We start from the raw sequence: 16,950 nt of genomic DNA, 5'->3' as shown, positions 1-16,950 counted from the left end.
GTTGCCTGAAAGTTATGTCAGTGCATCTTGAAGGTGTGAATGTGCTGCCATCACACCACACCCTGCATCTGCATGCTTTTTGTCAAATATCACTAAAAGAACATGAAGAAACATTTGATACAGAAAGTCAAGCAGCTTTCAGAAAGGCATATTCATCCATATCCATTCTGCGTTAGGGTTTGTGGTAAAGAGGCTCAGAAAAGAGGAACAACAAGTATGAGATCATTGTTCTCTGGGAACAAACGCCTCTTCTGTTGTGTTTTTGTTCTGTAGTTACTGTTAAATAGTTGCAATTGTATATTGTTTACATCTGTGTTTGTTAGCTAGCTAGCTGCCTTTGTTGTCAAAAACATATCTCCATAACTGGTGGTCAAACACCCAACAGAATACTTCTAAGTACTTGACTTAATACTTCTTTGTACTGGTGAGTTAATCTACAACAATTCATCATATTTTATAAACTGATGTTTTAAATGTAAAATCTTTATCTTCTAAATAACTATGACTAAAGCTTCCACTTACATGTAGCTGTGTGTGAAAAGTACAATATTTCCTTCTAAAATCTAGTGGATTAGTCCACATTAACCAACCAGACTGCAGCTTACACATGAATGCATCACTCATTATCATATAATATTGTATTTTCTAACATTATAATAACATTTGACCATTTTGAAAGGTACTTTTACATTTTGATACTTTGAATATATCTTTCTTATACTTACTGAAATCTGATTTTGAATGCTTTTTTTTTCTTGTAATGGAATATTTCAATGTTTTTAAAGTGTAGTGATACTACTTTACTTTAGTAAATTATCTAAATTCACCACTTCCACCACTACCTCTGAGGTTTCAGGTAACCTCCGGTGGAATCAAAAATGTGTTGCCTGTTGTTTTTGTCCCTTTAAGATCTGCAGACAGATCAGTTTGTTGCCAAACAAGTCGAGTGACAGGAAACCAAAATAGGGCATGCTTTCATCATGTGGTTTGCTACCCCATCAAAATAACAAGCTAAACTTGACTTACATTTTACTTCCCTCTGCTTATAATACTAATGTTTGCCTTGTCTTTGTCCTGAGTGTACATCCAAACGCACACACATTTCTGTGACTCACTCAAGTTGTTTTTATCTAAATTGTCTGCTTTGGGTGTTTTTACACTGTCAGCATTTGTCTGGGCTTTTTGCAACTCATTCGTCTCCCACATTGTGTAGAAATATCCTCTGTTGGACGAGCTGGACTGATCATTAGTGTGTGTTATGACCCCCTGTAGCTGTTGCAGGATTCTCTGCTGCAGCTGCAAAGCCGTTAGTGAGTTTCTAAATATGTCATCCTTAGATTTCTTTCACTTCCACACTTCAGATACGATGATAAATATGAGCTCTTTGAGAATGATGGCTAAACAGCAGGCTGTAAAATCATAAACATAATTTGACACAGAGCTGATTGACAACTCAAGAGCTGCCGTGTTGCATGATGGAGATCTTTCCTGATTTAACTTATACTTCAACATTTTGCTGAAGTTGAAAACTGATGACTGTGAGAGTAGAAATGTTGTCAAATACTGACAATGCAGCAAGAGATGACTTGATGTTTTTACAACATCCGCTCCTTATTCATAATCCTGAGCTTTTATCATATGAGTATAATTATAATATGAGTAACCAGAGGCCGATTGATCACAACATTGAAAAATAACCTGTATTAAGCAAGATTCACAGAAAAAATACTCTTTTTATCCTTTATCAGCCTGTAGTGACAGTCAGAACTGAGTTGTGTTGACATTTTCATGAACTATTTCGTGTGTCAGTTCTTCTTGCCACAGAGAGTTTTTCTAGCACGCAGGACTGAGAAAATACATGTAACAAACCCACTGGCCTGTGTGAACACCAGAGGACCAAAAACAGGGCTTGCCTCTACAGTCTCTCTCTGTGGCCACGTAACTTCCTCTCAGCTTCTGCATGCTGTTCAGCTGCAGCGGAGTGCAACTCTACCTTTTTTTTTTATCTGTCAACTTTGGCAGCGACAACACGGTGACAGAAAACCCTCACTGATTTAAGACCGGTGTATCGCTCTCTTGGCTTTTTTTATCCAAAGAGATCTCTGAAGGACCACTGAAGAACAAGAAGATGTTGAGGCGAAGGCCTTCCAATGCCTCGGAGAAGGAGCAAGGGCAGAAGAAGAAGGTGAGTTTTTGGCTATTAGTTTGTTTTTGGAAGGTTTGAAGTGAATGTGCTCAAATAGTGCCTCTATAAATGTAAATATTATAAACTGTTAATTGTGAAGAGGTCTTTATCACAAAGTGTGAAACACTTGATGTTTGCATTTCAACATCTCGTACAGCTGTCTTTTTGTGCACATCGTTTCAACACAGGATGTCTGCTCAAGTTAGTGCAAACCTTTGCGGTGAAGCTGAACGAACCCCCCCCCCCCCGCAACACAGACACACACACACACACAACTAAAGCTCAGTACGATCTTTATGTTTAAACATCTTTTAAAGTGTCTAAATACTCTTTGGCCTCAACATATTATTTTAGAAAGGCAGAGTTCCTCTATTCTGGCAGGGTGAATCATTGCTGCAGATGTAGTTTGAGTCATAGCAGGCTTTGTGGCTTCTGGTGCCTTCGTCTCCAGTAGCCACCATGAGAGCGAGCCTCCTACGCTCGACACCAGTGCCCTTTTTCCATTTACATCTCCCATGCTGTTGTCCAATTCACGCCTAGTCATTAAACTTCTCATTGTCTTTGTTCTCGGCAATTGTCTCCTAATACACAATTATCGCCGGTGATTATCGAGGCTGGAGAGGATCATTGTTCCACAACATGAGTCACTACTTTGTGATAATCAGGGGTAATAAAATATTGATTTATCTTAAAGCTTTATGGCTTTTTAGGGAGCACAACTGTGGCATGGAAAACACACATTTACCAGCAACATTTGTAGAAGACTCATAATGATAAAGGTAATTTGTTCCCTCGGCTGCACTGGTGTTTGAATTCTTCATTTTAGACACAGACAGAGACCATCAGCCGCCAGCACTGACTGGATGTCTGCAGTCACTCAAGCTGTGCCTGTTTCCTGTGGTTTCAACAAAGATTCGAGAAGGATGAGCTGCGATAAAATCATACACAGGGACTTGTGGTTGTATGGAAAATTTGACAGAAAGTTTCCAGTAGAGGAAACTCTAAGATGTGAATATTTTTGCAAAAGAGTAAAAACTTGGCTTTTTTTGGTTCAAAGTTGGTCTTAATTTTTAACATTTGCAGGTGACATGCAGGCTTGAGCCTAAAGGATCAGTCCAGTCATTGTCTAGTTGACAGATAATTGTTCAGCAGCTATTCTCATAATTGATTCGTCGTTCAAGTCATAAAGGCCCCAAATCTTCCAGTTCAACGTCAATTATGAAGATTCAGTTTTGTAGATTTGTAAATTGAATTGACTGGAGACCTTTTGAAAAATCATCTAGGTTATCAGGAAAGTGCAAGAAGCCATATTCACTTTTTTCTAACATTCTATTAACCAAACAATTAATCGATTTTATTCAGAAAATTATTGGCAGATAAATCAATTGTGAAAATGTTATATGTCTTGGATAAGTTTAAATTATGTCACACTATTTTATATAGGGACTGTCATAATTCGCCACACATCATTATCTTCATGTTCCCTGCTGAACTGCTGAACTACATTTGAAACAGTTCTGCTACAGTTCTGTCTGCAACATGACACAGATTGATGAGTTTATGGTTGATAACTGGTAGGAGAGACATGGCCAGTTGTTCCTTCTAAGAAATCCCTCGGCAGATACATTCTGTTCACACATTTGAAGAGATAAGAACACATGTGCTCAACCCTGAAACGAGCTTTATCAGTGTTGCATCACAGTAAAAACCACAAAACAACGAACTGATGTGTTTTTTGTGTGTTCTGAAGTTTACAACTGCCCCTTTGTTGGCTTTTTTCTCATTATGATTCTGATATAAATGCAATTCTTTGTGTTTCCAGCTCACTCTGCAGAGGTCCAGCAGCTTCAAGGATTTTATGAAGCACAAACCTACTTCTCCTGTCGTGTCAGAGAAGGAGTTTGTCCTAGAGGAGAATGTAAGTTGGACACACAAACACATCATCAAACATACAATACATCTCTGTTTTGAAAAGAAGAAGTAGACATCTCCCAAAGTCTTTGTGTTTTTAGTTCCTAAATAGAGTCTAAAATTATTTTATCAGATTCTTCCTCGTTCATCGTGCTGTATCCATTTCACCCAGAACATAAACGACACTGCATCCAGAAGAGAGCAAAGAAGTTCACAAAGGACAAGCAGAAACTGTTATCAGTAACGGCTGTTACAGAAGTACACAGTTTGTGCTTCCTGATTCAACACATGCTGCACGTGTGGGCAAATGTTTTAACACCTAAAAGTTCACAGAACTTCAATAACTTCCCCATAACATTCTGGGTACCCTGAGTAGAAGTTGGAGGACAAATGAGCGTAGAAGAAGAGAGGAAGTAAGAATGAGAAGCATTGCACAGAGCCCAGATGACAGCAGCATGTAGACAGGATGTCCGCTAGTCTCTCAAGCAGAGAGCCTCTGTGTCTCACAGAGAGTTGCAGAAGCAGCTTGTATTTAATCAGGAGGTCCGTCCCCAGAGAATTAAGGCATTTCTTTTTAAATTCAATATTAAGACTATTATTTATATGTTCAATCGTTACGTCCCTCTTTGACTCTTTGGCTTACCTCTCTGCACTTTGGTGCTTAATCCAGAGTTAAAACACAATTTTAGTTTTGTGAGAGAAAGTCATGATTGCAGCCTACAAGTGCAACAAAACCTTGAAAATGTTATGTTTGACATGATAATTTGAGTTCTGAGCACTGTATCAGAATCACACAAAAAACAGCTATAATAAACTCTGTTATAGTTTATTATTTACATTCACCATCATAAAATAAATCCCTAGCTGCCAGCAACGGAATGATGTTCAATATTTCCAGGGCTACTTTATCAAAGAACAATCCCTCTGAATTAATGCTCTTTTTTCTCTAAATCGAACAGCGCCTCTGCTTCATTTCTATTTGCAAATTATAGGGGACTCAAACTTTGTAAGTGTTGCACAGTACATTTGCTGAAACATCATTAGCTTTCGTTACTGAGCCAACAGTGTTTGTCTGCAGAGCGAGTTACTTTTGATAAGGCTTTGATCTTTCAAGCACCTACCCACAATAGAGAGCAGGTGTGTGTGTGTGTGTGTGTGTGTGTGTGTGTGTGTGTGTGTGTGTGTGTGTGTGTGTGTGTGTGTGTGTGTGTGTGTGTGTGTGTGTGTGTGTGTGTGTGTGACTTTGTGGGTATCAGCAATGTGTGTGAATGTTAACCCCATTACCCAGAAATTGGTTTTCGAGTTTGTGAGAAGTTAAAACTTGATAGTGATGCCACTGTGAACCACCGTGAGACTTAATTCATGTCAGTCATAGTTTTGGCATATTTTAAAATTGCTTTACCTAACTTGAATAAGGTTTGACCACATATCCTCCCATCTCCCAAAACATGTCAATACATTTTTGATGATTTTATTTTTTATACTCTCTTCTCAGTTTGCAGAGGGTGTGACAGCAGAGGAAGCTGTGAAAAGTGGCAGCAAACTTGGAAAGAAATGGCGCAACGTCATCTCACGCACCATGACCCGAAAAACATCCAAGATGGTTCAGAAGGCTCTGGCAGAAGAGGGGGTAAAATCCTGTTTACTGTTACACTTAAGTTACTGTGACATGATTTATTTAAACCTTAACAGTATATTGTAAAACTATAAAACAGTATCTTTAATAATAGTAATTGAACCATAAAGGATTGCTGATGCAACAACACACCTCAGCATCTACATAGAGTGGTTTTTGTTAGAAAAAGATTTGAGTTGTCTCCATCTAGTGGACAAATGTATGTACTGTGTTTCAAAAGAGAAGTACAAGTATTTCTGCTTTGAATACTTGCTCAAAGTCTGATGTTTACAGAAGTTGCATGTCACACTCAGTTCAGCAGACTAAACTTACAAAACTGCAAATGATTTTATCTGTATAAAGTCGTTGTGTGTTTAAGACAAATTTGATGTTGATGTTAAAACTATGGTCTCCTGTTCAATGTGCCCTTGAAGCTCCAAGTTCTGTAGAATCTAAGCAAACATTTCTATAAAGATCAGTTAAATTACAGAAACTAATGTAATGTAGCAAAAAGCTTGTCTGACAAGGAAAACGTATAGCTGAATACATTCATAAATAATATTATATGTCATATTTTTTGTGTAAAAACAAATGTAAAGCTTTTGCTGTTATGAATTATTTAATTAAAGACATTTTAATTAAAATGTAAAACTTAGTTTATTTTACCCTTCTATTTATCTTTCACTAGCTTATTTCATTTTGTAACTCATTTATTTTCCTCTCTTTCCTGGCCAATGTTTATATTTATATTTTTTTACTTACTTACTCTAATAACTACTACATTTTTTCAGTTTCAGGGCTCCATATTAAATATGCTATTACTGTTGCTATCAAAAAAAATTCTGAGGAAAGCTTAATCATTATATGATCTACAGTTTCAAATCAACATTATTAATTGAGTGAATGGAAGTTGAATTGACCTCTGACCTGTGATGTCTCCAGTGTGAGAGTGGTGAGGAGCTGTCTCCAGTCTCTGCTGATTGGATTCCAGATCTGAGTGCAGGACAGAGGACGTCTGTCTGCTCCACGGGGTCAGAGGACACGGCGCCCAGCCTCATCAGCCGCCAGCTCTCAGGCAGTAAGTGTATATCTGTTGGAGTGTACATGATACCCATATTTTAATATATTATAATATATTTTTAGTGTTAACACTTCAAGAGGATATCATTGTCTCTGACGTCCATAAGTCAATAAATGTCCATAAATCTGCCTAGAAATTATAGAAAAAAAAAAAAGATGCCCCAAATCCAAAACTTGGCTGAGAACCATCACTTTTTTAAGTTTTCTTCAGTATCAAAATAATCCAGTGGTAGTTGTCTGTATATCATTAGGGTGTTAGAAGTGTCCCTCACTTAGAATTGAACCGGTCAGATCTGATTGGTCAAGTCTTGCCTATAGTCGACTGATAGTAAAATTATGTTTGTTTTTTCATGCTCATTTTAATTTTTTCAATCTATACAAATAGTCAAAATAAATTGTATCAATCCACAGACAGAAGGGAAACGACAGGGAAGAAAGGGAAAGTCAACGGGAGAGAGAGAGAGATGCAATTTTAGAGATTCATTCATAAATTCAAAATATATCTTGTGCTCTAATAGTTCTACCTTATTATGTGAGTGCTCTGATTAATAAATGTAGGCCTATTCTTTGATTTTGAAATAGCCATGTTGTTAAATATGAATGTTGAGTTCTTTCATTACCACATTTTCCCGTCACTACGACAATTCAACTGTGAGATTTGATTTCAAACAGAAACCGCTAAAAGCTACTTCGGCATACTTTTGAAACGGTGCCAACATGTAAACAAATATAGGCTACAAAAAAAGATTAAAGTTGTAGCCTGCAGATCACTGACTCTATGGCCAAATTATACTTCTTGGTTACATCCCCCAAAGCACTATGGAAACTTTAGTTCAAAAGAGCATGATAATCCCCCAAATATAAGTTGAACACAGAACTAATAGGGGTGACATATACCTATTAATATTAATATTGCAATTTTGAAATAAGTAAGTTATAGAATGTAGCATCAAAATATTTCTGTAATTTCTCAAACACTGACACTCCTCTATTCATTCATATGCAGATATTCACACTGTGTTGATAACCTGAGGCCATAAAGTGGTAGGAAAACCCAAACCATGAGTATCTGAAGGCTCAGGATGAATCTGACTTTGCTTCCTATCTGTTCCCCTCAGGCAGCGATAGACAGAGCCTGGATAGCGGATACTGCCAGAGGGACAGCATGAGGCTGGAGGAGAACGGCGTCTCTTACAACGGACCTTTCTGTGGCCGTGCTCTGGTCCACACTGACTTCACTCCGAGTCCCTACGACGTGGAGTCACTCAAGCTCCAAGTGAGTCTCTGGGGGGAGAAGTCTTCCTCTCTGATTTTGCTCTTTCGTCTTGTTCTGTCGCCTCGACAAGTCGTCCTCCAGGGAGCTTGTTAGCCGAGTAAAACAAGACGGGTCGTTTTGATTAATATTCCTCAAAGCAGAGTTTGAACTTCATGACCCATTACTGTCTGCCTGTTTGACAAAACAAGATAATTTCAGTAGTGAATTTGTCAATGCATTTTAAATTATACAAGAGTTCACAGAGAGAAAAGGTGATAGAAGAGACTCGTGTTTAGTCATTCAGCTTTTCAGAATCTTTGCTGTGCTTCTACACAAGTGATAATCATTTTATTTTGTTGGTTCATCAATCAGTCAGCTCAGAGTATGGACATATAAATAGTTATGTTTCTAGTGATTTAATGAACAACCAACGTGTTTTTTTTCACCCTCTCATCTTTATCTCCTCTTCGATACACCGTCATGACTGAGCCCGTTTATTTGTCACCTCTCTTATAGAAAGGAGACATCATCTACATCATTGAGAAGCCTCCTGTAGGGACCTGGACAGGAAAGCTCAACAACAAAATGGGTTCCTTTAAGTTCATCTACGTCAACCTGCTGCCCGAAGAGAGCCCTCCGTCCAGGAGGAGACGCTGCAACAGCAAGAACCGCCGATCCAAAACCAAACCCAGAACCCTGGAAGAGGTCCTGGACACCATCGGTCTCACTGTAAGATTCACACTGCAGAAGGATTATAATGTTGGTACAATAATGGTGGGTATTGGACTTAATGTTCGCGTTTATGTTCTTCTGTTTCAGGAGCTGAGTTCTTTGCTGTCCATGCACGGTTTTCAGAACCTGGAGGACTTTGCAGGACTGAAGGAGTCTCACCTCAACGAGCTGAACATCACAGACCCAGACATGCGCTCCCAGATCCTGAATGCCTCTGAACTGCTGAGGGACTGTAAGTGAACCTGCTCTAAAGCTGCAACAATCTTTCATAATGATGCTACAAAAAAAACACCTCTTATCCAGAATTTCAGTCAAATCTGAGCGAAATGTCACAGTTATGCTAATTTAAGAGCAACTTTGTGCCACTCAGACTTCAGGTTTAGGAAGTTAAAAATGTATTTGGGGAATACTTTATGCTTCCATCATATTTCTTCTGCCTCAGCTGCATAATTAGATACATTTCATGGCTCAGTTGCACAGCGTTACACTGACAGTTTGAAGTTAGGCTCAATCGCTTGTAAGGAATCCAACTCTGTCCTGATATCTCAGCTCGTCTTTGCTCCAGACTTACCATCAAAACATGATTTTTTTTCATTCAAAAACCTTTTATTATTAGGAGTAAATATCTATTATCTATTTACTTTCATAATCTATTAATATTATTATGTTGTTATGCTGTGAGATGATACCTGTCCAATAATTCCTGAATCTTGTTCTGATGTAATGTCTCTCTTACTAATTATTGAACCTGATTCATAACAAAAAAAACTGCAATGTATTATCTAAAGATTTACTATTTATTCTGAAATATTCAATAATAAAAAAAGAATTGCTGAATTTTAAATATCAACTTTTTTTTACCAGTTAGGGAAGTCAAAAAACATCCAACCAAAAATTAAGATAAGATAGCAAAATAATTGCTAATTATGACACTTTTTCGTGAAATTCCGACAAAGATGGATATTTACTATGAAAAGTCCTCAATACAAGACATTACTTAAGAATTAAATGGAAAAAAGAGTATATTTGGATCATATTTATATGATTGGTGCTTCTGTATTTGTTCAAAGGCTACGCAGTATGTATGTATGTATGTATGTATGTATGTATGTATGTATGTATGTATGTATGTATGTTGTATGTATGTATGTATGTATGTATGTATGTATGTATGTATGTATGTATGTATGTATGTATGTATGTATGTATGTATGTATGTAGAGTTTTTCTCTGTAGCTGAACAAGAACCTCTCAGAGTCCAGGATGGATTGTATTTCAGTAATAAAATGTGATTTCTTTGCACCGTTTAGCTGAAGACGAGTCAGAGCCAGAAGCGGAGGACAGATCTGGGGAGGAAGACAAGGAGCCGAGGGACTCAGGCTGTTTCGAGAGCTCTGAGAACCTGGAGAGCCGACGTGAGGAGCCCAAGACGGAGGAGGAGGAGGAGGGACTCCAAGGTGAAGCATCAGAGGAGCAGACAAACCAGGAGGAGGCAGAGGAACATGAGCAGTTGGACGCTCTGCAGGAGCAGCTGCAAGAGCTGACGGTGGACGAAGGATCTTGAGAAGTGATGGAAACATACTTTTTTTTTTCTTCTTATTCCTGGTTCTCAGGGACTCTGTGGACGGAGGTTTACTGTCATTAAAATGCCTCTTCATCATAAGAGAGTGAACTGGTGATTGGAACACAATGTAATGTTCAAATACTGTATGAAGATGATGGTCCTCGTTTTCCTCAGTGTGCTTCAACTGTTGAGCGAGCAGCAGAGTTTCTCTCTCTGTCTGGTACAGATCAGTGCGCTGCTTAAATGAACATGTTGTTTGTTGTGTTTTTTTCTCCTTCTGAGGATCATATTTGTTGTTTGTTTATGATGGTACCAGCGAAGCATTTAAAAACATTATTTCTGTGCATTATGACCCGGTCTTAAAAGTTTTTATGTCGTTCACTCTTAAACACAATTATGAATGTAAAATATTTTTCATGTAACCTGAAAGGAATTGTAACTTTTATTAGTTTGCTTTTACTTGTGAAATAAGGTATTTTTCGTTGATTTACGTCGCATTATGAGGAGGTTGTTAACAGTTGCTGTAAATAAAGCTAAATTCACTGAGATGTTGTTGATCATGTGAATTACTGTTGTTCCAGTTTGAAAAGCCTTATCTTAAGAAAGTTAACAGAAAATAGCAATTCATTGAATGAAGTATTATTTAAATCTCTATGATTTCTGAATAATTCATAGTAAATATTTAGATTTACTTATCTAAACTGATGATAAGCATATAGACTTTTTTCGACATACTATGACTTTTTTATGACTTTGTTCAACATACTATACAATGACTTTTTTCGACATACTATACTATGACTTTTTTATGACTTTTTCTATATACAATACGTTGACTTTTTTCGACATGCTACAAAATGACTTTTATATGACTTATTTTAACATCATACTGTAACATCCTTTGACATAATGTACTAATCCTTTTATATTTTGATATACTCCAGTATGACTTTTTTTTTAAACACTATACTCTGACTTTTTTTTTTACATAATATACTATGGCTTTACATAATATACATAATATACTATGACTTTTTTTGACTTTTTTTCATTATACTATAGTATGACTTTTTCATGACTTTTTTCGACACACTATACTATGACTTTTTAAAAATACTTTAATATCACGTTTTTAGACATACCATACTATGACTTTTTTATGACTTTTTTCAACATACTATACTATGACATTTTTATGACTTTTTTTGACATACTATACTATGACTTTTTTTCAATATGCTATAATATGACTTTTTTCAACATATGACTTTTTTATGACTTTTTTTCAACATACTATGACTTTTTTATGACTTTTTTCAACATACTATACTATACTATGACTTTTTTTTTTATGACAACATTTTTCAACATACTATACTATTACTTTTTTATGACTTTTATCGACATACAATACTATGACTTTTTTTATGACTTTTTTCAACATACTATAATATGACATTTTTCAACATACTATACTATGACTTTTTTATGACTTTTTCTGACATACAATACATACAACTTTTTTACTATAATATGACATTTTTTTTTGACAAAACTTAATATGACTTTTTTCTATACTATACTTTTTTATAATATTACATTTTCATCACTTTTTTCGACATACTATACCACTTTTAATGGCCTTTCATTCATACTATACTTTTTTTTGACTTTTTTCGACATACTATACTATGATTTTTTTATGACTTTTCCGACATACTATAATATGACTTTTTAAAAATACTTTAAAATGACTTTTTTTACTATGACTTTTTTTTTCAACATACTATAATATGACATTTTTTTTATGACTTTTTTTTTTCAACATACTATACTATGACTTTTTTATGACTTTTTTCAACATACTATACTATTACTTTTTATGACTTTTATCAACATACTATACTATGACTTTTTTATGACTTTTTTCAACATACTATAATATGACATTTTTCAACATACTATACTATGACTTTTTTCATGAGTTTTTTCGACATACTATACTATGACTTTTTTATGACTTTTTTCAACATACTATACTATTTTTTTATGACTTTTTTCAACATACTATACTATGACTTTTTTTTTTTCAATATACTATAATATGACATTTTTCAACATACTATACTATGACTTTTTTATGACTTTTTTGACATACTATACTATGACTTTTTTATGACTTTTTTCAACATACTATACTATGACATTTTTTTTTATGACTTTTTTTTTTCTATAATATGAACATACTATACTATGACTTTTTTATGACTTTTTTCAACATACTATACTATTACTTTTTTATGACTTTTATCAACATACTATACTATGACTTTTTTATGACTTTTTTCAACATACTATACTATGACTTTTTTATGACTTTTATCGACATACAATACTATGACTTTTTTCAACATACTATAATATGACATTTTTCAACATACTATACTATTACTTTTTTATGACTTTTATCGACATATAATACTTTTTTTTTATGACTTTTTTTTTATGACTTTTTTCAACATACTATAATATGACATTTTTCAATATACTATACTATGACTTTTTTATGACTTTTTCTACATACAATACGTTGACTTTTATCGACAAACTCTAGTATGACTTTTTTCGACATACAATAATATTACATTTTCATCACTTTTTTCGACATACTATACCAGGGCTTTTAATGGCTTTTCATTCATACTATACTTTGACTTTTTTCGACATACTATACTATGATTTATTTTCTGACTTGCTCCGACATACTATAATATGACTTTTTTTCAATACTTTAAAATGACTTTTTCCCGACATACTATACTTTGACTTTTTTTCAATACTTTTATATAATTTTTTTTCAACATACTGTACTCTGACTTTTTTCATGAGTTTTTTAGACATACTATACTATTACTTTTTTATGACTTTTATCGACATACAATACTATGACTTTTTTCATGACTTTTTTCAACATACTATACTATGACTTTTTTTCAATACTTTTTTTATATAATACTTTTATATAATGTTTTTTCAACATACTATGACTTTTTTATGACTTTTTTTGACATACTATACTATGACTTTTTTATGACTTTTTTTCAACATACTATACTATGACTTTTTTATGACTTTTTTTACTATACTATGACTTTTTATGACTTTTTTTATACTATACTATGACTTTTTTATGACTTTTTTCAACATACTATACTATGACTTTTTTTCAACAATATACTATGAATTTTTATGACTTTTTTCGACACACTATACTATGACTTTCTTTTTACTTTTATCGACATACAATACTATGACTTTTTTCAACATACTATAATATGACATTTTTCAACATACTATAACATGACTTTTTTCAACATACTATACTATGACTTTTTTATGACTTTTATCGACATACAATACTATGACTTTTTTTATGACTTTTTTCAACATACTATAATATGACATTATTCAACATACTATACTATACTTTTTTTTTTATGACTTTTTCAACATACATATATACTATTTTAGACTTTTTTTTCAACATACTATACTATGACTTTTTTTTTATGACTTTTTTTCAACATACTATACTATACTTTTTTATGACTTTTTTTTCAACATACTATACTATGACTTTTTTCAACATACTATAATATGACATTTTTCAACATACTATACTATGACTTTTTTCATGAGTTTTTTCGACATACTATACTATGACTTTTTTTACTATACTATGACTTTTTTATGACTTTTTCGACATACTATATGTTTACTTTTTTTCGACAAACTCTAGTATGACTTTTTTAGACATACAATAATATTACATTTTTATCACTTTTTTCGACATACTAAACCAGAGCTTTTAATGACTTTTCCTTCATACTATGACTTTTTTATGATTTTTTTCGACATACAATACTATGACAATACTTTTTTTATGACTTTTTTCAACATACTATAATATTTTTTCAACATACTATACTATGACTTTTTTATGACTTTTTTCGACATACTATATATATGACTTTTTATGACTTTTATCAACATACTATACTATGACTTTTTTATGACTTTTTCGACATACTATACTATACTTTTTTATGACTTTTTTTTTACTATGACTTTTTTTTTTTACTTTTAATAATGACATTTTTTCAACATACTATACTATGACTTTTTTTGACATACTATACTATGACTTTTTTTATGACTTTTTTTCAACATACTATACTATGACTTTTTTATTTTTCAACATACTATAATATTTTTCAACATACTATACTATGACTTTTTTATGAGTTTTTTCGACATACTATACTATGACTTTTTTATGACTTTTTTTTTCAACATACTATACTATACTTTTTTATGACTTTTTCAACATACTATACTATGACTTTTTTTTTATGACTTTTTCAACATACTATAATATGACTTTTTTTTTTTTCAACATACTATACTATGACTTTTTTATGACTTTTTATACCATGACTTTTTTATGACTTTTTCGACATACTATATTTTTGACAAACTCATACTATACTATGACATTTTTATCACTTTTTTTTCAGAGCTTTTATGCTATAATATGACTTTTTTCAACATACTATACTATGACTTTTTTATGACTTTTTTTTCGACATACTATACTATGACTTTTTTTATGACTTTTATCGACATACAATACTATGACTTTTTTATGACTTTTTTCAACATACTATAATATGACATTTTTCAACATACTATACTATGACTTTTTTTCAATATACTATAATATCTTTTTTTTTCGACATACTATACTATGACTTTTTTATGACTTTTTTCAACATACTATACTATTACTTTTTTATGACTTTTATCAACATACAATACTATGACTTTTTTTTTTATGACTTTTTCAACATACTATACTATGACATTTTTCAACATACTATTTTATGACATTTTTCAACATACTATACTATGACTTTTTTATGACTTATTTTTCAACATACTATACTATGACTTTTTTATGAACAACATACTATAATATGACTTTTTTTTTTATGACTTTTTTCAACATACTATAATATGACTTTTTTTCACATACTACTTTTTTATGAAAACATTTATACTATGACTTTTTTATGACTTTTTCAACATACTATACTATGACTTTTTTTTTTTGACTTTTTTCAACATACTATACTATTTTTTATGACTTTTATAACATACTATATATGATTTTTTTTCAACATACTATACTATGACTTTTTTCATGAGTTTTTTAGACATACTATATATTACTTTTTTATGACTTTTATGACGACATACAATACTATGACTTTTTTATGACTTTTTTTTATGACTATGACTTTTTTAAATACTTTTATATAATGTTTTTTCAACATACTGTACTATACTTTGACATTTTTTCGACATACTATACTATGATTCTTTTTTACTTTTTTCGACATACTATACTATTGCTTTTTATGACTTTTCTTACACACTATACTATGACTTTTTTATGACTTTTCGACATACTATAATATGACTTTTTTTCAATATACTATACTATGACTTTTTATGACTTTTTTTGGCATACTATACTATGACTTTTTTTCAATATGCTATAATATGACTTTTTTCGACATTCTATACTATGACTTTTTTATGACTTTTTTCGACACACTATACTATGACTTTCTTTTTACTTTTATCGACATACAATACTATGACTTTTTTTATGACTTTTTTCAACATACTATAATATGACATTTTTCAACATACTATACTATGACATTTTTCAACATACTATACTATTACTTTTTTATGACTTTTATCGACATACAATACTATGACTTTTTTATGACTTTTTTCAACATACTATAACATGACATTTTTCAACATACTATACTATTACTTTTTTATGACTTTTATCGACATACAATACTATGACTTTTTTTATGACTTTTTTCAACATACTATAATATGACATTTTTCAACATACTATACTATGACTTTTTTTCAATATACTATAATATGACTTTTTTCGACATACTATACTATGACTTTTTTATGACTTTTTTCAACATACTATACTATTACTTTTTTATGACTTTTATCAACATACAATACTATGACTTTTTTTATGACTTTTTTCAACATACTATAATATGACATTTTTCAACATACTATACTATGACTTTTTTATGACTTATTTTCAACATACTATACTATGACTTTTTTATGACTTTTTTCCGACAGAGAAATGCATTTCCCATTTTTTACTATGACTTTTTTTAAATACTTTAATATGGCTTTTTCATTACTTTTTAAAAAATATTATACTAGGACTTCTTTTGACACGCTATACTACGACTTTTTTTTGGATGCTAAACTATGACTTTTTCTTATAAGCTATAATATGACTTTTTTTTTGATGGCATTCATTTCAACTGTTTATCACATTGTAATGTCCTTTGGTTTCCGTTGTTGTGTGTGTCTTCATCAGCACGTTTCTGTATTTGGTTATGTTTTCTCTATTTGGAGGTATGTGTTAACAAATGTTCATAGACCTTTTCTAAAAAATATATAAATAAACAAAACTTCTTTTGAAG

The 16,950-nt window shown here is 32.4% G+C and overlaps 1 protein-coding gene across 1 annotated transcript; it reads left to right on the top strand.

The window, feature by feature from the left end:
- The first annotated feature begins 1,913 nt into the window (after positions 1-1,913).
- On the top strand, positions 1,914-10,888 carry sash3 (SAM and SH3 domain containing 3). Its single transcript, XM_054597425.1, has 8 exons — positions 1,914-2,185; positions 4,008-4,103; positions 5,592-5,726; positions 6,654-6,789; positions 7,910-8,067; positions 8,563-8,775; positions 8,866-9,010; positions 10,089-10,888. The coding sequence occupies exons 1-8, from the start codon at positions 2,129-2,131 to the stop codon at positions 10,340-10,342; spliced, it is 1,194 nt and encodes a 397-aa protein (XP_054453400.1). The 5' UTR covers positions 1,914-2,128; the 3' UTR covers positions 10,343-10,888.
- The last annotated feature ends 6,062 nt before the right edge of the window (positions 10,889-16,950 follow it).

The sequence above is a fragment of the Anoplopoma fimbria genome, chromosome 4 (genome assembly GCF_027596085.1).
Source record: "Anoplopoma fimbria isolate UVic2021 breed Golden Eagle Sablefish chromosome 4, Afim_UVic_2022, whole genome shotgun sequence".
Taxonomy (NCBI): Eukaryota; Metazoa; Chordata; class Actinopteri; order Perciformes; family Anoplopomatidae; genus Anoplopoma; species Anoplopoma fimbria.
This window is presented reverse-complemented; position numbering and strand designations above follow the sequence as displayed.

Excerpts from the sequence above, each read along its gene's own strand:
- sash3 (XM_054597425.1), top strand. The coding sequence starts at position 2,129 with ATGTTGAGGCGAAGGCCTTCCAATGCCTCGGAGAAGGAGCAAGGGCAG. Across the intron at positions 5,727-6,653 it reads AGGCTCTGGCAGAAGAGGGG|TGTGAGAGTGGTGAGGAGCT; the intron begins GTAAAATCCTGT and ends TGATGTCTCCAG. Across the intron at positions 8,068-8,562 it reads TGGAGTCACTCAAGCTCCAA|AAAGGAGACATCATCTACAT; the intron begins GTGAGTCTCTGG and ends CCTCTCTTATAG.